Raw genomic sequence first — 27,706 nt, forward strand, 5'->3', positions numbered from 1 at the left:
AAGGAAGCAAGACCAAGTCAATATCATCAACTCTAATTATTTCACTTCTTTCTTTAGGGAGTTCAAATGGTGGCCCGGAAGGAGCGAAAACGTCACCTAGAAAGAGGGTATCACATATCAAAGCACGAAAGTCGTAATAACAATGTTAAAAACAAGGAAGATTGAGCCATCAACAGTGTTATTGTGAAACCGGTCATAAGTTATCGCAATACCCAAAACTCCCAAGTATCCCCACGACTGTTGTGAATATCACGATACCAAACTTTGGGTATCACAATATCATTGATGAGAGGAGACAAAATATAACAGTAGGGGTAATCCTTTTCCAACATGTCCCCTAACCAAAATTAGATGATCAAGGACAATTTGGTCACTATTTTTGGATCTGTAATTTGCTAGAAAGGGCAAAAAATTGGCTGAACAAAAGGCAACACTTAACATTTCATGGTTTTCAATTTTTCTCTTTATTTTTAGAGTTTTAGTTTTCTTCTCCACAACTCTAGGGTTTAATTCATTTTTTCTTTTAGTTTTTCTTGGTTCCAATAATAGTAGTTAGTTAAGTTAATTATCACTGTAGCTAGGATTTATTTGCTTGTTTAGTACCTTTAACTCTTTGTATTTTCAGCTTAATCCTTGGTTTTAATATAAATCAATTCCCTTCATCATTAAAAATCTGGTTTTTAAGTGTTTTTTTTTTTTTTACATTTCCTTTGCTACCATTGTAATTGTTTTCAAGCTTTTCTCATTTTTCTCATGTTTTCTAGTTATGCCTATTTTGTGTGATTGTTGTATTTTTGTTTGTTTAAATATGATTATGGGTAACTAAATCTGAAGTGAAATTTGGCATTATGAAAATGTCCAACATTGCTTGTGGATTAATTCATTAATCCATGTGTATGTTTTATTTATTCAAATGATTAATAGCTAACTTGATCCTTAAATTATAGTTCAAAAAGTATTTTTTATATTTTTAAATTTCATAAAAATAATTGTAACAAAATTTAAAAATCTGAAAATAAATAAAAACTTTATATAAAAATCAATTGGTGCAAGAAAAAAAAAATTTCCAACTACTTTTTCCACATCCAATCTCATAAATAATCAATCTTTGAACTTTCACAAAAAAATATTAAATACCCATTTACTTTAATTCTGCTCGTTTTTCATTTGCTTTATTGATTTATGCTCTCTTCATATTATCTTTCTTTGCCTTTTTTTTTTCTTCCTTTTTCATGTAGATCTGCGTCGACTCTACTATTCTTGGATCATTATAAATATAATATATGTTTTATTTATAGCTGAAAGTAAAACATTGAGTTGAAATTTGGCAAAAAAAAAAACTGTGGGTTTGGAGAAGAAGAAGGGCACTTCATATTTAAATTTAAAAAATTTAAAATTCCAAAATCAAAAGTTAGTCAAAACCCTAAACAATCTAATAATTGGGGTTGTAGAAAAGAAATATGGTTTTAGAAATAAATAAAACAAAATAAATTTGCAAAACAATTTCTAGGCAAAACAGCATAAATTAAGGACTAAAATAATTTTTTTTTTATAAAGCTTAGAGTGAAATGAGTTTTTGGGAAACTGAAAAAAAAGTGAAATGGGGATGTTTGTACTAATACACATGGCATTATTGGACAGTAGACAATAACTAAAATGTTGCGTTAATTTGTTTATTGGACATTCTTCTGCAATGCTTAGAAAATTTTAATATATGTTTTATTTTTAAAATTTTAAAATTTAAAAATCAATTAATTGTTTATATGATATCGATATATATGTCTCGTCAATAAAGTTAACAAATGTTAATTTTTTAATCCATTTTGGGATGATTAAAGAAGAAGATGCAGTTTACCGGATAGTTTTCTGGCAGCCATACATACTAAGTGAATAGACACTCACATTCTTTACGTATTATAAGGAAGAAGACTAAGTCAATCTACTTTGTAATCTCATCAATTTTAATTTTCTCAGTTGTTTAGGGAGTTCAAATGAAATACAAAATTTTGGTAAAACAATGTATCCAATTTTGGGAATGAAAAAGATATGGTAAAAAGGAAGTGGTTGTTGATGAGTATTGAAAAATATAGGTTTTCAATGTCAGCATTTCAAACTCTTCCAATAACAATCTTTATACCATAAAAGAAACAACACTGTAACAGTGGTGTTGTGGTATTAATCATCAAATCTTTTGTTTAATATTGGATTCTATTTGTTGCCTATAAATACCATTCCTATCCTTCATCTTCCTCTACAAACATAACATGGCCCCTATCTCTCTCTCTGCCTATTCCTCTTCTTTCCCCATCTTTATGCTTCTTCTTCTTCAGGATCTCACTCCTGCTCTCACCACGAAGCTGCTTCTCTAATCCAGTTCAAGAATTCATTTTCGATCACTCAGACAGGCCATGCTGCTTTGTGTTGCGATGATTTTGCTAGCCTTAAATCTTATCCCAAGACAAATTCATGGAAGGAGGGTACAGATTGCTGCTCATGGGATGGGGTCACTTGTGACCACCTAAATGCTCATGTTATTGCCCTTGACTTGAGCTGCAGTTGGCTATATAGCAACTTCCCATCCAATACCACTCTCTTCCTTCTTCCTCACCTTCAAAAACTCAACCTTTCCTTCGATGATTTCAATGATTCCAAAACTCCATCCGAGTTCGGTCGGTTTACAAGCGTATTCTACCTCAACCTTTCTTATACATGGTTAATTTGCTGGAGAAGTCCCATCCCAAGTCTTCCACCTGTCAAAATTGGTTTCACTTGATCTCTCCTGTTGGGCTAATGAACAAACAATTGACAAACATGCTGTGGAGGGACTTGTTCACAACCTAACCGAGGTCAGACATCTGTTTTTGGATGAAATCAACATGTCTTCTATTAATCCTCATGTCTTCACGAATCTATCCTCTTCTCTAAGGTCTCTCAGTCTTTCTGGTTGAGATTTGCAAGGAAAATTCCCAAAAAAACATTTTGATTTGCCAAACCTCAATTTCCTCAACTTGGGAGGCAACCAAAACCTGAATCTTGATCTTTTGAAGTTCAGCCGGAGCAGCAATCTTGAACATTTGGGTCTGTCGTGGATATCCTTCTCCACCGAATTGATTGATTCAGTTGGTAATCTACAGGCCTTAAAGTACTTAGATCTATCAGGCAATTCTTTCTTTCAAAGATTCTCTGTCTCAATCACAAATTTATCATCGTTAGAGTACTTGATTATTTCAGAAGCAAATATGTGTGGAGGATTGCCTGACTCGATGGGGAATCTTGAATCCTTGAAGTTTTTAGACTTGTCATCGAACGAATTGAGTGGACAAATTCCATTGTCAATTCTAAACCTAACGCAACTTGAATACTTGGAAATAGCTAGAAATTCATTAGAAGGTTCCATTCCAGATGAAGTAACCGCTTTTCCTGATCTAATATCTTTAATCTTAATTGAAAATCTACTCAATGGAAGAATATTGCATTTCTTGACTTAAGCTCCAATTTGATCTGTGGAAATCTTCCGATTCCAGCTTCGACGATCAGAGTCTTTCTGATCTCAAATAATAGTTTCAATGGAGAGGTCTCTTCTTTAATAAGCAATGCCAGTTCTCTTCGAATTCTTGATTTGTCCCACAATAACTTGAGTGGAACAATCCTGCAGTGTTTTGGAGATTTGAGCAACTACCTTGAATTCTTGAATCTGAATAAGAACAAGTTTTATGGGACGATTCCTCCAACATTTGCAAAGGGATGCCAATTGAGTAATTTTCAACTTAAATGGAAATATGTTAGAAGGGCCTTTGACACCATCCTTAATTGTAAAGGTCTGGAAGTGCTAGATCTGGGTAACACCAAGATCAATGATACATTTCCTCATTGGTTGGGAAGTCTTCCTCATAAAGAATGAGACGGATGAACACAGAAGCGGATCATAAATTTTGTCTAAGTCGTGAATTTGACTTAGGGCACTAGACGTTTGGAAAGAAATTTAGATTTTGACAAAACCTAAAATAAAATAAAATCAAAATTAAATAAATCAATTAAAATAAATAACTAAAATAAAAAAATAAATCAAAGATTACAAATAATAAGGAAAGAATAAAGAAAATAAATAGAAAGATAAAATGTAAGTCTTAAGAAGACTTAGAAACACGAAGAATCCACAACCCCATTCAAGCAGCTCTAATTTCACCACCAAGATAGAAATCTTGGCAAGAAAAAGTTAGAAGATTATCCCCACAATTTGAAAAGTTTGTTAAAACTCTTCTAAAAGAACAAGAGAAATTCTTGAAAAAAAAAAACAAAGAGAGGATTTATTAACTTAAAGAGAAATAGAATAATAATGAATTGTGTGAATTGTGTACAATGCAAAGGCCTATATATAGGCTAGCTAAATAAATCTAAATAAAAGTATACTAGAACTCTAATTTAATTTAAACAAAAAGTAGTTTTAAACTAAATTTTCTTGTTAACATAAAATACTTAATAATTATAAAAAATTTGAAATAAAATAATAAAATAATAAGAGCTGATAAATACAATATTGGGATCATATATAATAAAAATTAAGTCTAAAACCCGAACCCAATATGATTTAAACTTGAATTAAAAGCTCAAAATTTGTAATTCCTATCGTAATCCCGTTCAGAAATTTTGCTCATGCAGTTCTCATTAAAATTGTCATAACTTGAGCTCCCTAACTCAAAATCAAGTGATTCAAAATGCATTTAGAAGCTAAGAGATATATCTTCAAACACGATGAGATATCTTAACTCGGAAATTTCAAGATCCTATCCAAAAAGTCGTCACAAGTCTATTAATTTCCAAAGCCTAAAAATTGGAAGCTTTGCTGATTGGAATTTAATAAATTTCACTCCATCCATGCATGTATCATTCTCCTTTTCCTAAAAAAGATTCATCCTTGAATATTGTATTTGATCGAATTCTGATTTGATTGCTTAGCCTTTGACATTGTTGTTGGACCTTGAGGTACTGTAAACCCATTACATTCATGGGTTTGAAATTGTGCCTTGAGACTCACATCATTCCCCTTTTCCTCTAGAAGGTTCGTCCCTAAATCTTTAGCTTTTTCCCACAAGTAAAATCGTCTATAAATGATAGAGTAATATAATTGAGAGTCCATTAATGGATCCTTGAAATCCTGTAACAAAGAAACACCACTAAACAAATTTAAGTTAGAGTTAGTTAAAACATAATCATTCCTCAATTTTTTATGAGTATTTTCTTGCTTTTTATTTTCTTTTTTCACTTGAGATCTCTCCAATTTTACCTCATATGAATTTTACTTACCAAATTTGGACCATTAAGTAGACTTTTATCACTAAAGGTCTCTTTTCTCTCTGTCTTTCCACATGATTTTTCCTCACTTCTCATGTCCCCCTCACAAGTATTATGAATATTCAATTCAGTACAATATATATCAGTAGGAGAACATTACGTTTCTATTTCATCTAACTCTATAGATCCAGGGAAAAAAATTTCGTTATCACTTTTTCTAGTTCACAAAGTTCACCATCTTCTTTGATCAACGAAAGTCTCGTGTTGGCACAATCACGACTATAATGTCCACTCCCTTTACACGTAAAACATTCAATGTTACAATGTTAAGAGCTCTTTGTTGTTTTGGTGAAAAATTAATAGAATTGAGTTGCTTGAAAGATGTAGAAGAATGTTTTGTAGGAGCCTCACTTTTCCACTCAAAAGGTTTAGTCTCAACATGTTTTGGCAGCAACTTATTAGTAGCATAAGAATGTTTCAAATTCTTGAAAGTAGAATTAGAACTTGTACCTCGATAATAGTGTGATGCGCCAAATGGACGAGATTGATGTTGCTGAGATTGTTGCTCAATCTCAATTTCCTTGTGTCCTATCTCCTCAAGATCAATGTAAGTTTGAAGATTAAGAGCATTGGCTACCAAAATGTTCGCACCATGGTAGTTTCTTCATCCTCTTGTATATTTGCTCTTTGCATAAACATCTCCATCTCCTTAAAATATTCATCAACAGATTGATTACCTTGAATAAGGCGTTGAAGTCTCGTTGAGATCTCTCTCTATTAATGAGAAGGAATGTAATGTCTTCGCATCATTTGCTTCAACTTATCCTATGTTTCAATTACCCTTTCGTGGTTTCTTTGACAATCAATTCCAAGTTGAGTCCACCAACTCAACGCATAATCTGAAAATCAAAGGGCCGCCAATTGAACTTTTTCCTCTTCCTAGCATTTATAGTAGCGAAACATAAGTTCAATTTTTGATTCTCACTCACAATATGCTTCGGGATCATACTTTACACGAAATGGTGAAATGTTGATCTTCGGTTTAGCTAAAAAATGTTGCCTATGGTCATTATTAACCAAAGTCTCGTCATTTGCATGAGAGACACGTTGAGCATTATTTGCAAAAAGACGAGGCTAATCATCCTTATCTTCTCAATTACGATTCTGACACTCAATTTTAGTATGTAGACGTTCTAAATTTTTGCTAATTGTGTCTAGAATAGTGTCACGTTACTGATCTCTAGCATTTTGAACCTCTTAATCCCTTCTCAACTTCCTAGTCATAGTATTGTGAAACATTATGAAAGCCTAAAAAGAACACAACACTCAAGAAAGGAAAAATTAAGCAAACCTCACTGTTATGCACTCAGAAAAAAAAACCAAATTCTCAATGAGGTTAGAATTAATCTTGTGAGTCTTTTAAAAAGTGTCTATATCAATTAGTCAGAATGTATTTGAATCAAACTATCAAAGCAAACCTAATAGCATTATGAGTCAATGAAAATTGTTGAAACTCGAAAACCTGAAAATTTACGAAGCAAATTGACAAACTCCTTTTGAGGTGTTTCCAATTTCCAAAAATCACGAAATTTAAATTGGAACCTTCTAAAATAATGTAGATTTGACCTGGAAAGTTTTGGCACAAAATTCAACCCATAGAATATTTTTTTATTTTTTATTTTTTTCATATTTTATTTTATTTTTTCACTTTTTCAATCACTTTTTTTGTGGGAAATACTTTTTTATACTCTAAAATAGTGTCAAGAAATAGTATGTAAAATTTGAAATCATTGGAAAATCATTTACCGACAAAAATATTTTTTTTCAAAAACTGTCGGGGTAAAAAAATTATTTAATTTGAGTCTGTTTCCCAGAAATCAGTTTATAAAAATGAAAAGAACACCTAAAACGTCCACATCTGATACCAAATGATAAAGAATGAGATGGATGAACATGGAAGTGGATCGTAAAATTTGTCAAAGTCATGGACTTGACTTAGGGCCCTAAATGTTCGAAAAGAAATTTAGATTTTGACATAACCTAAAACGAAATCGAATCCAAGTAAGATAAAACAAAATTTATACATGTATATTTTTTACACCATAACATATATAAGATATAAAAATGGTAAATTTATATTTGCATTATTGGTTTTGGTCATTTTCTTGAAGCAGCTTGGATCAGTGATGTGATCCATTAGCACCCAAAAAAACCCAATTAGACCTTTACCCATTAGCCTATCTCAACTTCCTCTTCAATCCAGCACTCAGTCTACCCCATGCCAGAAAACATTTACAAACATGGTTCCTCTTGCATCCACACATATTTAATGAAAGTTAAATATACAAAATATAATAACTAAATTTTTGAACAAGTGAGGATTTTCTATCCTACCAAACACTCTTCAGTTCCTTTATTCCATGGAAGCATCTTTTTAGTTATTTTTCCCCCCTTGGCAGCTAATTCAAAGTTTCAACTTGAGCAGTTCTTAAAAGGAAAATGTCATTCCCCATAGGTCTTTGCTAGAGGCAGGTAGAGGAGGCAATGTTTTTTGGGCATGGAGTAGCTTGTTAAAGAGGAGATATCACAAGGCAAATTATATGTGTATGAGAATGAAACAGAGAAACATATATGTAAATATGGAGTGAAAACTTGGTTCCAAATCAGATAAGGCAAAAGCCAAATCATGTAGGATTGGTGGAGAGTGAACCTTTGAAGCATTGTATGTGGCCACCCACGTAGTCTACTATTTATGTTATGTCACGACAAAAACAGCATCCTCCTTTGTCTTTGAAATTCGACATTACTAATGGAGTTCTTTTTGCACACATGCATTCTATTTATTATTTTGAATACAATTCTAATCTAGATTTTTGGCTTTACATTTTTTTATTTAATCATCAAGTAGTCCATGTTCTTTAATTTTTTTTTAAAAAACTAAGTTGCATTTCCTTTTTTTTTTTAAATGAACGATATATTGAAATCATTATTGAAATTATAATCAAAATTAATACATGTTCTTTTTATTAGCTTAAGGGCGTAAAAACCCTTCAAAATTTTTAAAAAAAAAACAAGAACAATAGCTAAGGGACCCGATACTACCACTTGGATCTGGAACCTACATGCCGATGCTCACGATTTCGATAGCCATACCTGTGATTTGGAGGAGATCTCTCGCAAAATATTTAGTGCCCATTTCGGCCAACTCTCCATCATCTTTCTTTGGCTGAACGGCATGTATTTCCATGGTGCTCGTTTTTCCAATTATGAAGCATGGCTCAACGATCATACTCACATTGGACCTAGCGCCTAGGTGGTTTGGCCAATATATAGTGGGCCAAGAAATCTTGAATGGCGATGTGGGTGGGGGTTTCCGAGGAATACAAATAACCTCTGATTTTTTTCAGATTTGGTGAGCATCTAGAATAACTAGTGAATTACAACTCTATTGTAGAAAAAAATTTAAGTCCCCCTTTTTTTTACACTTAATTGAGCATTCAAACTTTTTAAATGTATCAAAAATATCTTTACACTTCTTAAAAAAGCAATTAAATTCCTATTTTTTTCTGCTCAATTGGGTACTTGAACTTTCATAATGCATCAAAAAGATCTTAATTTTTTTTTCAAAGAAACAATTAAGCCTTTATTTTTTTTCCCACTCAATTGGGTACTTGAACTTTCATAATGCATCAAAAGGCCTTAAATTTTTTTCAAAAAAGCAATTAAGCCCCTTCTCTTATTAAAAATTAGAAAAAAATATCATAAAAATAAAAAAATTTAGAAAAAATTACTAAATTTTAATACAAATTTAAAACTTATTAAAAATTAGAAAAAATTTTAGAAAAATCATCAAAAAAATAAAAAAAAATTATAAAATTTTATAAAAATCATAAAAATATAAAATCCATCAAAAAGTCCTTTTAACAATTAACTTTAACTATTGATCGTTAAAGTTAACAACCTCTAGTTTTTTCAATTAAAGTCATTATGTCTCGCAACTCAGCGTGACATGTAGCGAAAACAGATAAAAAAGTAAAAATCAATAAAAGTTATAGAAAAATTATCAAATATTTCTTTTGGTACAATAATTTTTATAATTTTTTTTACAAAATTTATATTTCTTTACATTTTGTATAATTTTCTTATGACTTTATAAAATTTTATAATTTTTTTATAATTCTATATATTTTTATAATTTTTTTAAAATTTTTATAAAATTTCACAATTTTTATAAATTTTTTAATAAATTTTTAATATTTGAATGTTTTATAAAAATTTAATAATATTATAGATTTTATTGATTTTAATTTTTTCTCTAATTTTTAATAAAAGTAGGGGCTTAATTGCTTCTTCTTCTTTTTTTTAAGTTTGAGAGTGTTTTTGATGCATTTTGAAAGTTCAAGTACCCAATTGAGTGCAAAAAAAAGTAGGGGCTTAATTGCTTTTTTTGAAAATGTTTGAGGGCCTTTTTGATGTATCAAATGAAATACAAATTTTGAGTAAATCAGGTACTCATTTTTATGAATAAAAATTATATGAAAAGGAAGTAGTGTTAATAATAATAATAAAAAGATCAACAATAGAAAACTAATAAAGTAATTTAGCCTATGATCTGTGCAATATATTACTACAAATGTACCGTACAAAATATTGAAAGAAAACTAATAAAGAAATCTGAAATTTTAACATGTTCCGCAAATAATGTTTATGATTTGCTGTAAATTGATATGTCAAATTAGGCTCTCCATCATACTTAAAATTTTATTTTCGAGCAATTTAGATATCTTTGTTGCGTTTTTATTTTGTTTTAGTTCTTTATATTAATAAATGATTAGTGTGCATTTTGATGCTATTTTAAGACCTGAGATGGCCAAATGGCACCCGGGGAATCTAATGAGGTTGGTGAGTGATGCAGAGAGCCCATGGTGGCCCGGAAGGAGCGAAAATGTTACCTAGAAAGAGGGTATCGCATATCAAAGCATGAAAGTCATAATACCCATAACAATGTTAAAAACAAGGAAGATTGAGCCATCAACAGTGTTATCGTGATACCGGTCATAAGATATCGCGATACCCAAAACTCCCAAGGATCCCTAAGACTGGATATCGCGATACCAAACTTTGGGTATCACAATATCATTGATGAGAGGAGACAAAATATAACGGTAGGGGTAATCCTTTTCCAACATGTGGAATGGCCATGGGATGTGCTGTTTTCCAAACCGGTAAGGCGAAAAGGTTGGTGAATTTGGCTGAAGACCAACATGAGAAGAGGCGAAGAAGAAAGCCAAAATATAGCAATCGCATCAATGGATGAAGAAGGATCTAGTTGGTTCAAATGAAGTTAAAGCATTTCTGCTGTGTCTTCATAATTTCTTGTTTAGTAGTCTGTCAGAAAGGTTTTCCTATGGTGAAAAGTTGCATTGGTATGTGTCTGTTTTTATGATTGTACCAATTCCTCTGTAATTCATTGCATTTCGTACTATTTGTAAGGGTTTAGTTCGAGTGTAACATCTTGTATGGTGCAACTATGTATGTCTTCTTACTTGAATTTCAATTTTTAGTAAACATTATACTGCTATCACCATAAAAAAAATACATGTAGAATTACAAAAGATTCAATTATTCAAGTTTGAGTTGCATTTATAAACATGTGATGATGAGAATTCATGAACAAAAGGTATGGTTTGAGCCCTTTCGCCGTATGCGTTTATGTTGCATTTACCTATATATCTATCGACAAATTTAAGAGTAATATTTACAATAGCATTGCAGAGTAACATATTTAAGATTGGATTACACTATCAAAAGATTGCAGCAACGATGAGATTAATCCAATTACAAGAATTGATATCCTAAATGGCTTTTAGGTACGTAGCTTCATTGACGGTACAAACGAGTTAAAATTTCCAGCATTCATGTCTTTGTTTTCCCTCAAGTAAACGTAGTCAATACTGCAAATGGTGTGGAAGTATTGTACATTGTGGCCCAAATGTCCAAAATTTCCACATTGCTTGTAAATTAAGTGATGAAAACCAAAACTGTTTGAGGCATCCAATTACCCACAGAGATAGGAAGTAAGGACGCATGTATAATTATTACCATTAATTAAAGCATATATAATTACATTAAATATATCACTTTTATTTACCTCATATTACATTTTAGTCACTTATACTTGAAATGTTACATTTTGGTCACTTACATTATCGTTTTGGTACGAAGTGGTCACTCTACCGTTAAGCTCTGTTTCCTCCCTAATGGCGATTCTACGTGATAGTCCAAATGGGTTTTAAATGCCAACTTAAATGTTTTGCGTGGCTATCCAAATTAAATTTATTTAATTAAAAACCTATTTTCATCTCAGCAACCGGACATTCAAGTTCGCATTTAAAACCCATTTAGACTGCCACGTAGGACTGCCGTTAGGGAGGTAAACATTTCAAACATAAGTGATTAAAATATAATATAAGGTAAACAAACCTTAAATATATAAATTACTACGATTACTATCAAGATAGCATTGACCTGTTCAACAGGCGGAACCAATAGATCTAACCATTTGGTGACTCTAGCAGTCGACAAGTGTGAGTGGCAGATTGTGCAACTTGTGGCAATAGCAAATGGTTCCAAGACGAGGTGGGACACGGAGGCTTTGTGTAACAGGGGAATAGATGCACTCAATGCTGGCGGCTGTTGGCTTGTATTTCTCTCTAACAATTTAAATCACCAGCTTGCTTCATCCATCTATAAATAAGGGTCTTCTTCAGTTTCATAAATGCATAGAAAATTAACAAGCTCAAATTCCTTCTTTTCATATTCATCTCTTTCATTTTGAATTGCAACTTTATCCTGCCTAAATTCCTCAACAATGAACCACCCATCAGGACAGCCTCAAAATGAACTTCCTTGGTCCGCCGGATTCTGAGATTGTTGCTCTGACCTGAAAACTTGTAACCCTTTCTTCTTTCTTCAATATCAGTTGTGTCTTTTTAATTATATGAATTAGTTTATCAATTAAATATATGGACATTTCAGGTTGCATTTCATACTGGTGCCCATGCATCACCTTTGGCCAGATTGCTGAGATTGTTGATAAAGGGTCGACTTGTAAGTTATTAATTTCTAAATTGAAATCTTATCATCTTAGGTTTGCAGACATATATATATATATTTAAAGAGATATTATGTAATTAATAATAATGTTGAAAAACACTGTTGGATGGTGCAGCATGTGGGGCAAGTGGGGCACTATACACATTAATAATGTTCATCACCGGGTGTGGGTGCTTATATTCTTGCTGCTACCGATCCAAACTGAGAAAGCAGTATAACTTGAAAGGAGGCGATTGTGGCGATTGCATGCGTCATTTCTGCTGCGAGCCTTGTGCCTTGACACAAGAGTATCGTGAGCTCCAGAACCGTGGATTCGACATGTCTATCGGTATGTCTACATACCAATATTATACCCCTTTTAATTATTCTTAATATAACTTCAAGTATATTAATTGAGTAGCTGTAAACAAATATCTCCGAATAAATATGTTGGTAATGATGAGATAAATTATTGTTTGAGGTCATTAATTTTGTGGGGGTATATTTATATATGCAGGTTGGCATGCAAATGTGGAGAAGAACCCAGGGCTGGCAATGGCTCCAGCGGTAGAAAAAGGCATGAGCAAATAGATGATGATGATGATGAGACCACTGCATTAATATCATCTTTACATGTAACACTTAATTCCTTGGCTTTCCATAATTGGTTGATTGTACGGCTTGCCAATTGAATTTCAAGTTATGTATGTTTGTGATTGTCAAATATATTAATAAAAAGTGTTACTATTCATGTTAGATCTTCATGAATAAGAATGAGAATCGAAAATAACTTGTAATATTGTGTGTGCATGTTTGGTATTTAGGTGAAATACTTAGAAAGAGAGGTTGGATTAAATTAATTTTTTATTATCAAAATGGATGATTTTAATTTTATATTAATAAAAGAATTAAATAAAATTAATATTTATTGTTTTAGAAAATGACATCAAATTATTGTTTTTTATAGTTCAATCCAAATAAAATATCTACAAAATCATTAAAAACTTTTAAAATGTGACTTTGTTAAATAGTAAATAGCATTTTTTTAAAAGGGTTCATATATATCGTGATACCTAAAGTTGGCAACTTCTACTTAGTATCTAAATCGGTACATAAACTTGAAAATTGTAAGTCAACTTCGTATTTTTATAAGTATGATGATGTTGGTGTAGTGTGAGGAAGAAGACTTGAATGGGTTTGATTATTTTTAATAATACAGGAATTTACATATTATAAGTAAATAGACACTCACATTCTTTATGTATTATAAGGAAGAAGACTAAGTCGATCTACTTTGTAATCTCATCAATCTTAATTTTCTCAATTGTTAAGGGAGTTCAAATGAAATACAAAATTTTGGTAAAAAAAAGTATCCAATTTTGTGAATAAAAAATATATGGTAAAAAAGATTTGGTATCGATACTTCGGCGCGGGTATCAATACTCGATACATTGCTTTTGGTTGGAAAGTAGTGTCTGGAACGGCCATGGGATGTGTTGTTTTCCAAACCGGTAAGGCGAAAAGGTTTGTGAATTTGGTTGAAGACCAACATGAGAAGAGGCGAAGAAGAAAACCAAAATATAGCAATCGCATCAATGGATGAAGAAGGATCTAGTTGGTGCAAATGAAGTTAAAGCATTTGTGCTGTGTCTTCATAATTTCTTGTTTAGTAGTCTGTCAGAAAGTTTTTCCTATGGTGAAAAGTTGCATTGGTATGTGTCTGTCTTTATGATTGTACCAATTCCTCTGTATTTCATTGCATTTCGTACTATTTGTAAGGGTTTAGTTCGAGTGTAACATCTTGTATGGTGCAACTATGTATGTCTTCTTTCTTGATTATTGAAATTATAATCAAAATTAATACATGTTCTTTTTATTAGCTTAAGGGCGTAAAAACCCTTCAAAATTTTCAAAAAATAAAATAAAATTTTAAGTCCCTCTTTTTTTTACACTCAATTGAAATTTTTAAAATGTATCAAAAATATCTTTACAGTTCTTCAAAAAAAAAACAATTAAACCCCTATTTTTTTTCCGCTCAATTGGGTACTTGAACTTTCATAATGCATCAAAAATGCCTTAAAATTTTTTCAAAAAAGCAATTAAGCCCCTACTCTTATTAAAAATTAGAAAAAATCATAAAAATAATAAATTTTAGAAAAAATTATTAAATTTTAATAAAAATTTAAAATTTTATTAAAAATTAGAATTTTTTTAGAAAAATCGTCAAAAAATAAAAAATTATAAAATCCATCAAAAAGTTTTAACAATTAACTTTAACTATTGATCGTTAAAGTTAACGACCTCTAGTTTTTTCAATTAAAGTCATTATGTGTCGCAACTCAACGTGACATGTAGCGAAAATAGATAAAAAAGTAAAAATCAATAAAAGTTATAGAAAAATTATAAAATATTTCTTTTGGTAGAATAATTTTTATAAATTTTTTTTACAAAATTTATATTTCTTTACATTTTGTATAATTTTCTTATAACTTTATAAAATTTTATAAATTTTTATATTTCTATATATTTTAAAATTTTTTAAAATTTTTATAAAATTTTACAATTTTTATATATTTTTAATAAATTTTTAATATTTGATTTTTTATTAAAATTTAATAATATTATAGATTTTATTGATTTTAATTTTTTATCTAATTTTTAATAAAATTAGGGGGTTAATTGCTTTTTTTTAAGTTTGAGGGTCTTTTTGATGCATTTTGAAAGTTCAAGTACCCAATTGACTGCAAAACAAAAAGAAAAAAAGTAGGGGCTTAATTGCTTTTTTTGAAAATGTTTGAGGGCTTTTTTGATGTATTTTGAAAGTTCAAGTACCCAAATGAGTGCATAAAAAGAACAGGGGTTTAGTTGCTATTTTGAAAAAGTTTGAGGGCTTTTTGCACCTTTAAACCTCTTTTCTTTTTCTAAATTTAATTTAGAACCAACTTTGTGTAAAGACTTGGGAAATTTAATTAGCAAAATTTCTTTCCATGTAAAAATTTCCCCTATTTCTTGTTTGAATTTAAAGCAATACAATATTTTTCTAGCAAATAATAGAAAATGACAGTCAATTAATTCCAGCAATACAAAATTTCCAGTCTGGTGGAAAACAGCTAGGGACCAAATTTTTAAAGTGTTGTTTACTACACACTTAGGGACCATATATGTATATATATATATTCCAGTCTGGGTCTTTGTCGTGTTTTGTTGGTTGGCTATGGCCTTCTTGTTGTTTCATGGCCACTGCCCGTGAATTAAGTCATATGTGGCCTTGTTTGCTAGACCTTAGTTGCTAAGTTAAAGGGAGTGAATAGAGCACCATATTTCTTCTTCTGCGTGGAAAATAAGTTGGCATTATGCCAAATTCCACATTCATTCATAGAAAGGAAGCAAGGCCAAGTCATTATACTTTGTAATCTCATCAATTCTAATTATTTCACTTCTTCATTCTTTAGGGAGTTCAAGTGAAATACAAATTTTTCCACATCCAATCTCATAAATAATCCGTCTTTGAACTTTCACAAAAAAATATTAAATACCCATTCACTTTAATTCTACTATTCTTAAATCATTCAAGTTTTGTGGAAAATAAATGAATATAGGCCACACATGCTTTGAATTTTTAAGTAGTCCACAATTTTGTTCGTTTGTGTGCAAAATTCTACATTGCTTGACAGCCATACATACTAAGTAAATAGACACCCACATTGTTTACGTATTATGAGGAAGAAGACTAAGTCAGTCTACTTTGTAATCTCATCAATCTTAATTTTCTCAGTTATTTAGGGAGTTCAAATGAAATACAAAATTTTGGGAAAAAAAATGTATCCAATTTTGTGAATGAAAAATATATGGTAAAAAGGATTTGGTATGGATACTTCGGCTCGGGTATCAATACTCAGGGTAAGTTTATCGATACATTGCTTTTGGTTGGAAAGTGGTGTTGATAGGTGATGACTAAAATTTGATAAATTTGAAAAGTACATGAAATTTAACGATTATTGTTTGGTGATGACTAAAATTTTAAAATTTGAAAAGTACATGAACTAAAAATGACCAAATTAAAGTATAAAGATTAAGTCCACAACTTTTGCAAAGTACAAGGACTAATAGCAGAAATTAACCTAAATTTCATATGGGTCAATTACAAAAATAATCACTAAACTATTCCTTTGGTTCTATTCTAGTCACTCAACTATAGAGGTGCTCATGGGCTGAGCCAGGTCAAGCCTAAGTATGATATTAATGTATTTTATACTTGCTCAAGCTTGGCTCGGCCTGAAATATGAGCTTAAAATTTTGCCTGAACTCATCCATATTTGCAAAAGACTAACCCAAGCTCATTTTAAGCATGCCTATATAATTTTTAATTTTTTTAAATATTTATATTATATTATATTAATTAATAATTTAAACATTTTTTATTTATTAAAATTTTTTATAGTCATTTTAACATTATTTTAATGTTTACATTATAGTATTATTATATATTTAGTATAAGTATTTTTTTAATATGTTCTAATTTATATAATATAAAGTATTATACACTTAAAAACGGGCCGGGCTGGGCTTGAGCTTTAGTTGTTACTCAACTATTAATTTTTTCGATTTAGTTGTTAACCTTTTCAAAAGTAAATATTTTAGTCAGTCTCCTATTAGTTGTTGTTAAATGAGTGACGGAAAGCTAATGTGAGCTTTTTTTATTAGTCTAATAACAAATTTAGCCCTCTAATATTTACACATTCTATCAATTTGATCGTAAATATAAAAAAAATCAACAAATTTAGCCCTGAATATTAACAAAACTTGTCATTTTAGTTCAAATTCTAAAAAATTTAATAAATTTAACCTTTAATATTTTCAAAAAAATAGCAATTTAGTTCTAATTCTAAAAATTTTAATATATATATTTAAAAAATATTTCTAATCCTCTGTCTCACCCTTTGATTTTTTAGATGAGCTAAAATCAAAATATATCATTATGTCTTTTTGTTTTAATGCTAAAAGAGATAAAAAAAATGGAAAGCTAAAATGACTTTTCGTTTGTAAAGTTAAAAAATGCCAAATAAATTATTATGTCTTTTTAGTTTTAATTTTTTACTTGATTAAAAGAGAAATAATTAACGAATGAAAAATAATTATTCACAAATAAATTTATCAGAATTTATAACAAATGAGATTTTAAATTTGAATTTATAAATCAAAATTTATATATATATATATAAAAGAAAACACATTTTTATGAAATATAAGATTTTGTTAAAAGAAAGAGCATATAAAAGCATACACGTTTTTATGAAATACAAGATTTTGCTAAAAGAAAAAGCATCCAATTTTAAGAATGAAAAATATATGGTAAAAGCATCCATAACTTTTCAATGTAAAAGAAAAAAAAAAGACTGTAACACCAATGTTGTGGTTTTATTTGTTGCCTATAAATACCATTCCTGTTGCGGAAAGGATCGATTCGAGAACTCCGATATGACTACAAGTAAATTGACCGGAACGAAAAATAAAGTGAACACAAGGATTTACGTGGTTCGGCTTTAATGCCTACGTCCACGGGCAGAGGCGAAAAGAAATTTCACTATAACAAGATGAAGATTACAAGTGTTTTACACTCAAGACACAACCCGAAAACCTCACAACTCTCAACCCCTATAGAAAACCCGAAAGCTAAAATCCTAGCTTTCAAAGAACAAGCTTTGCTCTCTCTTGGTTTGGGATGATCAATATGGCTAATGAACCTCTCTATTTATAAGAGAGTTCAAGGACATAATTGTCCAAAACTTTGGCAAAGATTTGTGGTTGAAAATGGACACCAACAACCATCCACTAATCCACTACCACCAACAACCCACTACCAACAACAACAATCCACTACCAATTTTAAGCCATTTCTTAACAAATCTCCACCTTGGCTTGAAATTTACCAAGCTGAACATCATAGTGAATTCCTCGAACTGGATCACCTCTTCCAAACGCCTCTCTGGCGCTAATCAATCCCGAATACCTATCAAGTCCAAGCAATGCTTGAACTTATATGCAGGGATCACCTTAGTTAACATATCTGCAGGATTCTTCTCGGTAGCAACCTTGCTGATAACAATGTCACCTTGCGTAACATGTTCCCGAACAAAATGATATCTGACATCAATGTGTTTGGTCCGTTCATGAAACATCTGATTTTTAGTCAGATGTATGGCACTCTGGCTATCGCAAAATACAACAGTGAAATCCTGTTGTAAACCCAAACTGCTTACTAGACCTTTCATCCACAATGCTTCTTTCACTGCTTCTGCTAACGCCATATATTCCGCCTCAGTCGTAGATAAGGCTACGGTAGACTGTAACACAGCTTTCCAACTAATGGCTCCTCCAGAATAAGTGAAAACATAACCCGTCAGAGATCTTCTTTTGTCCAGATCTCCAGCATAATCAGAGTCCACATAGCCCGTGACACTGCTAGTGCAGTCACTCTGATCATATACCAAGCATAAATCTGCAGAACCTCTCAAGTACCTGAGAATCCATTTCACGGCCTGCCAGTGTTCCTTGCCAGGACAACTCATGTATCTGCTGACCACACTAACTGCATGTGAAATGTCTGGACGAGTGCAAACCATTGCATACATCACGCTTCCAACTGCACTCGAGTATGGAATGTGAGACATTTGCTGCTTTTCTTCATCAGATTGTGGTGACAACTCTGCAGAGAGTTTGAAATGTGGTGCCAACGGAGTACTCACAGTTTTCGCTTTATCCATGCCGAAGCGTTGAAGAACCTTTTCAATGTAGTTCTTCTGCGACACACGAAGCTTGCCCGCCTTGCGATCTCTGTGAATATCCATGCCCAAAATTTTCTTGGCAGCACCCAGATCCTTCATCTCGAACTCACCACTCAACTGCGACTTTAACTTGTTGATTTCCGACATGTTTTTGGAAGCAATTAACATGTCATCAACATACAGCAACAAATAAATGTGCGAACCATCTGAGAGCTTCCGATGATAGACACAAGCATCATAGTCACATCTTGTGTAACCATGCTGAATCATGAAGCTATCAAACCGCTTGTACCACTGCCTTGGGGATTGTTTCAATCCATATAAAGACTTCTTTAATAGACAGACATGGTCTTCTTTACCAGGAACTGTAAAACCCTCTGGTTGACGCATGTAGATTGTTTCCTCGAGCTCACCATGCAAGAACGCCGTTTTTACGTCAAGCTGCTCAAGTTCTAGATCAGACTTGGCCACCATGGCAAGTAATACACGAATGGAAGAATGCTTTACGACTGGGGAGAAAACTTCATTGTAGTCAATCCCCTCTTTCTGAGTGAAGCCTTTAGCAACCAATCGTGCCTTGAATCTAGTTGCTTCAACCCCTAGGATGCCTTCCTTTTTCTTGAAGACCCATTTGCAACCAACTATCTTCTGGTTACTTGGCGGCTTAACCAACTCCCAAGTATGGTTCTTGTGAAGAGATTCTATCTCCTCACTCATAGCAATTGCCCACTGTGCCGACTCATCACACGTGACAGCCTCATTATAACTGGAAGGTTCTATACCAATGGACTCCGCCACACTGAGCGCGAAAGACACCAGATTAGCGTAACGCGGATTTGGTTTGATTTGTCTCTTCGTTCTTCCAGTGGCAATGCTATATGGTTTTTCTTGAGGTGACTCATCTTCATCGGAATCTTGCACCTCAACTTGATCATCCTGGACTGAAGTACCTTCCGTAGGAATTGGAGCGTCCACCTGACACTCCACCTGCTTCTCAACACCGTGATCTCCCATTCTATCTGACTCCTCCTTTTCCCGGGAATTTGTGGTGGATCGAAGCATGGATGACTCATCAAAAGTCACATCTCTGCTGATGATGAACTTGGACGAAACCGGATCAGGACACCACAACCTGTATCCTTTCACCCCTTGGCCGTATCCAAGAAATATGCATTTCTTCGCCCTCGGTTTGAGTTTTCCCTCATTTACATGAGCATACGCAGGGCAGCCAAACACTCTTAAAACAGAGTAATCAGCAGGAGAACCAGACCATACTTCCTCAGGAGTCTTCAGCTCAATAGCTGTTGACGGAGATCTGTTAACCAAATAACAAGCAGTATTAACAGCTTCAGCCCAAAATTCTTCACCGAGCCCAGCATTTGATCGCATGCAACGAGCTCGCTCCAAGAGAGTTCTATTCATGCGTTCTGCAACTCCATTTTGTTGTGGTGTTCGACGAACAGTGCGGTGTCTCACTATTCCTTCATTTTTGCAGAACTCATTGAATTCACCTGAGCAAAACTCCAAGCCATTATCCGTCCGGAATCGCTTGATCTTCTTTCCTGTTTGATTTTCGATCAAAGCTTTAAATTGCTTGAAGTTGATGAGAACCTCATACTTGCTCTTCAGAAAATACACCCAAACCTTTCTCGAGTAATCATCGATAAAGGTAAGCAGATATCTGTAACCACCTTTAGAAATTGTCGGAGAAGGCCCCCAAAGGTCAGAATGGAAGTAATCCACTGTGCCTTTTGTCTTGTGAATCCCAGTGCTGAACTTTACCCGAGTCTGCTTACCGAAGACGCAGTGCTCACAGAAATTCAACTTTCCTGTACACTGCCCAGACAATAATCCTCGTTTGCTTAGCACCGATAAGCCTCTCTCGCTCATATGCCCGAGCCGCATATGCCATAACTTCGTGGTGTCAGAATCTAGATCATCTGATGATGACACTCCCGCAACACCTGTAACCGAGGAACCATCGAGGAAGTAAAGGCCCCGCTCCAAATTACCACGTATCACAGTCAAAGCACCCGAGAATACCTTGAGAACTCCACCTTCAGCAGAGTACCGAAAGCCTTTCTTGTCCAACGTACTCAAAGAGATCAAATTTTTCTTCATTTCTGGAATGTGCCGAACATCAGTTAGAGTTCTAACAATACCGTCAAACATCTTTATACGAACTGTGCCAATCCCCATGACTTGACATGCGTGGTCATTTCCCATTAGTACTGAACCAGAATGCTTCTCGTATGTTGAGAATGCATCTTTCGAAGTACTTATATGAAATGTAGCTCCCGTATCAAGAATCCATCTCCCACCAGCGCAAGAGTCGGATACTGCAAGAACGATCTCGGCATCACTTGAAGAATCTGCATCAGCTACATTCGCACGATCATTTTGTTGCTCCTGTGATTCTGATTTCTCCTTCCTTTTCGGACAATCTACCTTCATGTGCCCGTACTTCTTACAGTAGTAGCACTGTATTCTCTTCTTGGACTGCGATCTAGGATGGCTTTTACTTGAACTTCCACCCTTTGCCTTGGATCTTCCTCGAGCAACCAAGCCTTCGCCTTCATTGTTTTCGACCACCTTACCAGTGATTTTCTTCCTCAACTCACTGGAACTTAAGGCATTTTTCACCTCCTCTAGAGTCAGGTCATCACGACCGTACATCATTGTATCAACAAAATTCTCATACGAGGGAGGCAAAGAACACAAAACAATTATTGCTTGGTCCTCATCATCGATTTTGTTATCGATATTATTCAAATCCATGATAATGGAATTGAATTTATCCAGGTGCTGGGAAACAGGTGTACCTTCCTCCATCTTCAGGGCATAGAGTCTTTGCTTGAGGTAGAGCCGGTTCGTCAATGACTTCGTCATGTACTTGCTCTCTAACCGGAGCCACAAACCGGACGCGGTTTTCTCATCCGCTACTTCTCGTAGCACTTCATCTCCTAGACATAGCAGAATAGCACTATGTGCTCTTTCTAGCATGTCATCCTTTTGCTCTTCCGAAAGCGTGCTTGGTAATTTATCTTTACCAGACAATGCTTTTAGCAATCCTTGTTGAACCAGCACTGCCCGCATCTTGATGCGCCATAAACTGAAACTATTTTTCCCGGTAAATTTCTCGACATCATACTTAGTCGATGAAACACTTGTAGCCATAATTTGGAACCTTTGAATGAATGATAATATTTTCTTCCTGATGTGAAAGATCAGACAAAGCTGCAGTCACAGGGCAATTCAGAAAATATTATCACTCCTTCAACTACGCTCTGATACCAATTTGTTGCGGAAAGGATCGATTCGAGAACTCCGATATGACTACAAGTAAATTGACCGGAACGAAAAATAAAGTGAACACAAGGATTTACGTGGTTCGGCTTTAATGCCTACGTCCACGGGCAGAGGCGAAAAGAAATTTCACTATAACAAGATGAAGATTACAAGTGTTTTACACTCAAGACACAACCCGAAAACCTCACAACTCTCAACCCCTATAGAAAACCCGAAAGCTAAAATCCTAGCTTTCAAAGAACAAGCTTTGCTCTCTCTTGGTTTGGGATGATCAATATGGCTAATGAACCTCTCTATTTATAAGAGAGTTCAAGGACATAATTGTCCAAAACTTTGGCAAAGATTTGTGGTTGAAAATGGACACCAACAACCATCCACTAATCCACTACCACCAACAACCCACTACCAACAACAACAATCCACTACCAATTTTAAGCCATTTCTTAACAATTCCTATCCTTCATCTTCCTCTACCAACATAACATGGCCTCCTCCTATCTCTTTCTCTTTCTCTGCCTATTCCTCTTCTTTCCCCAGCTTTATGCTTCTTTTTCTTCTTCAGGATCTCACTCCTGCTCTTCACTAATCCAGTTCAAGAACTCTTTTTCCACCAATCAGACAAACGCTGCTTATTTGTCTTGCGATGATCAATCTTATCCCAAGACAGATTCATGGAAGGAGGGTACAGATTGCTGCTCATGGGATGGGGTCACTTGTGACCACCTAAATGCTCATGTTATTGCCCTTGACTTGAGCTGCAGTTCGCTATATGGCAACTTCCCTTCCAATACCACTCTCTTCCTTCTTCCTCACCTTCAAAAACTCAACCTTGCCTACAATGATTTTAATCTTTCCAAAATTCCATCCGAGTTCGGTCAGTTTACAAGCCTATTCTACTTCAACCTTTCCCATACAGGGTTTGCAGGAGAAGTCCCATCCCAAGTCTCCCACCTGTCAAAATTGGTTTCACTTGATCTTTCTGGGATTGAGGAACAATTAACAATTGACAAATATGCTCTGGAGGGACTTGTTCACAACCTAACCGAGGTCAGACATCTGTTTTTGGATGGAATCAACATGTCTTCTGTTAATGCTCATGTCTTCATGAATCTATCCTCTTCTCTAAGGTCTCTCAGTCTTGCTGGTTGTGATTTGCAAGGAAAATTCCCAAAAAACATTTTTGATTTGCCAAACCTCAATCTCCTCAACTTGAGACGCAACCAATTGAGTGGACAAATTCCAAGATCATTGGGGAACCTCTTGCAACTCACTCATTTAGACTTGTCGTGGAACCGATTGAGTGGACAAATTCCAAGATCATTGGGGAACCTCTTGCAACTCACTCATTTAGACTTGTCAGAGAACCAATTGAGGGGACAAATTCCAAGATCATTGGGGAACCTCTTGCAACTCACTCATTTAGACTTGTCGTGGAACCGATTGAGTGGACAAATTCCAATATCATTGGGGAGCCTCTTGCAACTCACTCATTTAGACTTGTCGTGGAACCGATTGAGTGGACAAATTCCAAGATCATTGGGGAATCTCTTGCAACTCACTCAATTAGACTTGTCAGAGAACCAATTGAGTGGACAAATTCCAAGATCATTGGGGAACCACTTGCAACTCACTGTTTTAGACTTGTCAGGGAACCAATTGAGTGGACAAATTCCATTGTCAATTCTAAACCTAACGCAGCTTGAATACTTGAGAATAGCTGAAAATGCATTAGAAGGTTCCATTCCAGATGAGGTAACCGCTTTTCCTAATCTAATATTTTTATACTTAGATAACAATTTACTCAATGGAACACTTCCGTCATGGTTGTATACTGCTCCCTCCTTAGAGGTTATGGATCTCTCTCAAAATCAATTCAGTGGGCATATCAAAGAATTCCAATCCAAATCACTAGAATTGATATGGTTAGAGAATAATAAACTCCAAGGTCCTCTTCCATCTTCAATATTCCAACTTCTCAATCTTACCGAACTCTGGTTATCCTCAAATAATCTTAGTGGTGTCATAGAGTTTCGCATGTTCTCAAACCTCCCAAATCTCAAATATCTTTACCTTTCATATAACAACCTATCCTTAACATCTAATTCTACTTCTACTGTTAATCTTACAAGCTTATTTTTGTCATCTTGCAATCTTAGTGAATTCCCCCAGTTTTTTACAGGGCTTAAAAGTTTGGAAAGCTTAGACCTCTCTTGCAACAAAATTGAAGGCAAGATTCCACAGTGGATGCAAGAGGTGGGGAATGTCTCTTTGACTTACTTCAACGTATCTCACAACTCTTTGACAGAAGTTGAGCACTTTCCATGGAAGAATATTGAAAGTCTCGACTTAAGCTCCAATTTGATCAGTGGAAATCTTCCGATTCCAGCTTCGACCATCAATGTCTTTTTTATCTCAAATAATAGTTTCAATGGAGAGGTCTCTTCTTTAATATGCAATGCCAGTTCTCTTCGAATTCTTGATTTGTCCCACAATAACTTGAGTGGAACAATTCCGCAATGTTTTGGAAATTTGAGCAACAGCCTTCAATTCTTGAATCTGAAGAAGAACAAGTTCTATGGGACGATTCCTCCAACATTTGCAGAGGGATGCCAGTTGACTAATTTCAACTTAAATGGAAATCTGTTAGAAGGGCCGTTGACACCATCCATCCTGAATTGTAATGATCTGGAAGTGCTAGATCTTGGTAACAACAAGATCAATGATACATTTCCTCATTGGTTGGGAAGTCTTCCATATTTGCAAGTTCTTGTATTGAAGTCAAATCTTATGCATGGTTCCTTGCGTGTCAATAGCTCCAAGTCTAGCCCTTTTTTCTCTAAAATCCAAATTTTTGATCTCTCGAATAATTATTTTTCTGGACCCCTACCAGTGAGATACATCAACAGCTTCAAGGCTATCATAAATCTAGAGAAGATTGGTAGTACAGTGTCGTACATGGGGGTGAATGATGATGGAGGTGACTTCTATACCTATTCCATTGGAATTGTTATGAAAGGACAAGATAGGGAATTGGTGAAAATTTTCACCATGTGGATGATCATTGATCTATCAAACAATCAGTTTGAAGGGGGTATTCCAGAGGTTTTTGGGAAGCTTAACTTACTGAAAGGGCTCAACCTTTCTCATAATAACCTTAATGGTGGTATCCCCACCTCAGTAGGGAATTTGAAAAGTCTTGAATGGTTGGACCTATCTTCAAACAGGTTGTCTGGGACAATTCCAAATAGATTGGCAGATCTGCCATTTCTTTCGTCCTTTAATGTTTCTGGAAATCAACTCCATGGTCATATTCCTCAAGGAAAACAATTCAACACATTTGGAAATGATTCATATCAAGGGAATAAGGGACTATGTGGGTTTCCGGTCTCGAAAGGTTGCAACATCATTGAGCCACCACCTCCAAATGTGCTTGAAAAAGATGGCTCAAAATCAAACATTACTTTTGGTTGGAAAGTGGTGTTGATAGGTTATGGATGCGGAGTCGTGTTCGGAATGTCCGTGGGATATGTTGTTTTCCAAACTGGTAAGCCGAAATGGTTGGTGAATTTGGTTGAAATCCAACATGAGAAGAAGCGAAGAAGAAAGTCAAAGGATGGCAGTCGCAGCAATGGACGAAGAAGGATCTAGTTAGTGGAAATGGTGTTCGAGTGTTGATGTTGTATCTTCATAATTTCTTGTTTTGAAGTCTTTCAATCTTTTTCCTATGGTGAAAGGTTGCATTGGCATGCATCTGTCTTTATTATTGTAACCATTCATCTATATTTCATTGCATTACGTGGTATTTGTAAGGGTTTGTTTTAAATGTAACATTTTGTATGGTTCAACTATTTATGTCTTCTTTCATGACTTTTATTTTTGAGTCTCAATAATCTCTGCATTCAAGATTTTGTCAGCTTATTAATTGGTGGATCAATAATCTTCATGCTCATCTCATCATCTTTTTCTCAAGTTAAACACAGTCAATACTATAACAATTTCTTCTGTGTGGAAAATAATTTGGCATTCTGCAAATTTCCACAATGCTTGTGGATTACCTTTGGTTGACAGCTATTCATATATAAAGGAAGGAAACAAGACCATGTCAAAATTTCCAAAAATTAGTCATACCATGTCAAAATTTCCAAAAATTAGTCATTCATTTTTGAACAGTTAAACTTTCGTATTCTATTTTTTAAAATTGTAAATTCTCAAATAATGTAAATTAGTCCTAAAACTCAAGTTTTGAAATTTTTACAATTTAATCCCTTATAGTTTCAAACTTTACTATTTTATGCTCAACTTTCTAAATCTTCATATTTCATGATCATATATTTTAGTTACTACATCAATATTTCAGATTTCACTACTCAAACCCTTACTTCATTTTGGTCCTTACTTCAATTTTATCAAATTAAATCATTTTTCAATTTGAATGCATTGATGTGAAATTAAGGGACCACTAAACAATGTTGATGCGAGTTTAGGCAAAATTGGTGGATCCCATCTCCACAGCAATTTCTTTATGGAAGTACTTGCTTTCACACTGCAAACTTGGATAGTTTGTGGTGGACGATGATGAATCATTTCACAATCAAACACACCATTTTTAAACACAAAATTAACGATATATTGAAATCATTATTAAAATTATAATCAAAATTAATACAAGTTCTTTTTATTAGCTTAAGGGCGTAAAAACTCTTCAAAATTTTCCAAATAAAAAATAAAAAATTTAAGTCCCTCTTTTTTTTTTTACACTCAATTGAGTACTTAAACTTTTAAAATGTATCAAAAATATCTTAACACTTCTTCAAAAAAAGCAATTAAACCCCTTTTTTTTTCCGCTCAATTGGGTACTTGAATTTTCATAATGCATCAAAAATACCTTAATTTTTTTTTCAAAGAAACAATTAAGCCTCTATTTTTTTCCTACTCAACTAGGTACTTGAACTGTCAAAAAAACAATTAAGCACCTACTCTTATTAAAAATTAGAAAAAAAATCATAAAAATAAAAAAAAATTAGAAAAAATTATTAAATTTTAATAAAAATTTAAAAACTTATTAAAAATTAGAAAAAATTTTAGAAAAATTGTCAAAAAATAAAAAATTATAAAATTTTATAATTAAGCACTCTTAAAATTTTGAAAATTCTCATTAATCTCACACAATTTAAAATTTTTTATTAGACCCCCAATTTTTTTTAAAAATGTTATTAAACCCTTAA

At 33.5% G+C, this 27,706-nt stretch overlaps 2 protein-coding genes and 1 pseudogene across 2 annotated transcripts; all 3 read left to right on the forward strand.

The window, feature by feature from the left end:
* The first annotated feature begins 814 nt into the window (after positions 1-814).
* On the forward strand, positions 815-3,901 carry LOC107960537 (receptor-like protein 43). Its single transcript, XM_041092840.1, has 4 exons — positions 815-818; positions 2,331-2,683; positions 3,048-3,407; positions 3,467-3,901. Exons 1-4 carry the CDS (start codon positions 815-817, stop codon positions 3,899-3,901), a joined length of 1,152 nt encoding a protein of 383 aa, XP_040948774.1.
* Positions 3,902-12,064: 8,163 nt separating this feature from the next.
* On the forward strand, positions 12,065-13,143 carry LOC121217007 (protein PLANT CADMIUM RESISTANCE 2-like; annotated as a pseudogene).
* A 9,821-nt stretch (positions 13,144-22,964) lies between these two features.
* LOC107960545 (receptor-like protein Cf-9 homolog) lies at positions 22,965-26,329 on the forward strand. The gene is made up of 2 exons (XM_041092543.1): positions 22,965-24,233; positions 24,651-26,329. The coding sequence occupies exons 1-2, from the start codon at positions 22,965-22,967 to the stop codon at positions 26,127-26,129; spliced, it is 2,748 nt and encodes a 915-aa protein (XP_040948477.1). The 3' UTR covers positions 26,130-26,329.
* The last annotated feature ends 1,377 nt before the right edge of the window (positions 26,330-27,706 follow it).

Source organism: Gossypium hirsutum, chromosome D05, assembly GCF_007990345.1.
Source record: "Gossypium hirsutum isolate 1008001.06 chromosome D05, Gossypium_hirsutum_v2.1, whole genome shotgun sequence".
NCBI classification, from domain to species: Eukaryota; Viridiplantae; Streptophyta; class Magnoliopsida; order Malvales; family Malvaceae; genus Gossypium; species Gossypium hirsutum.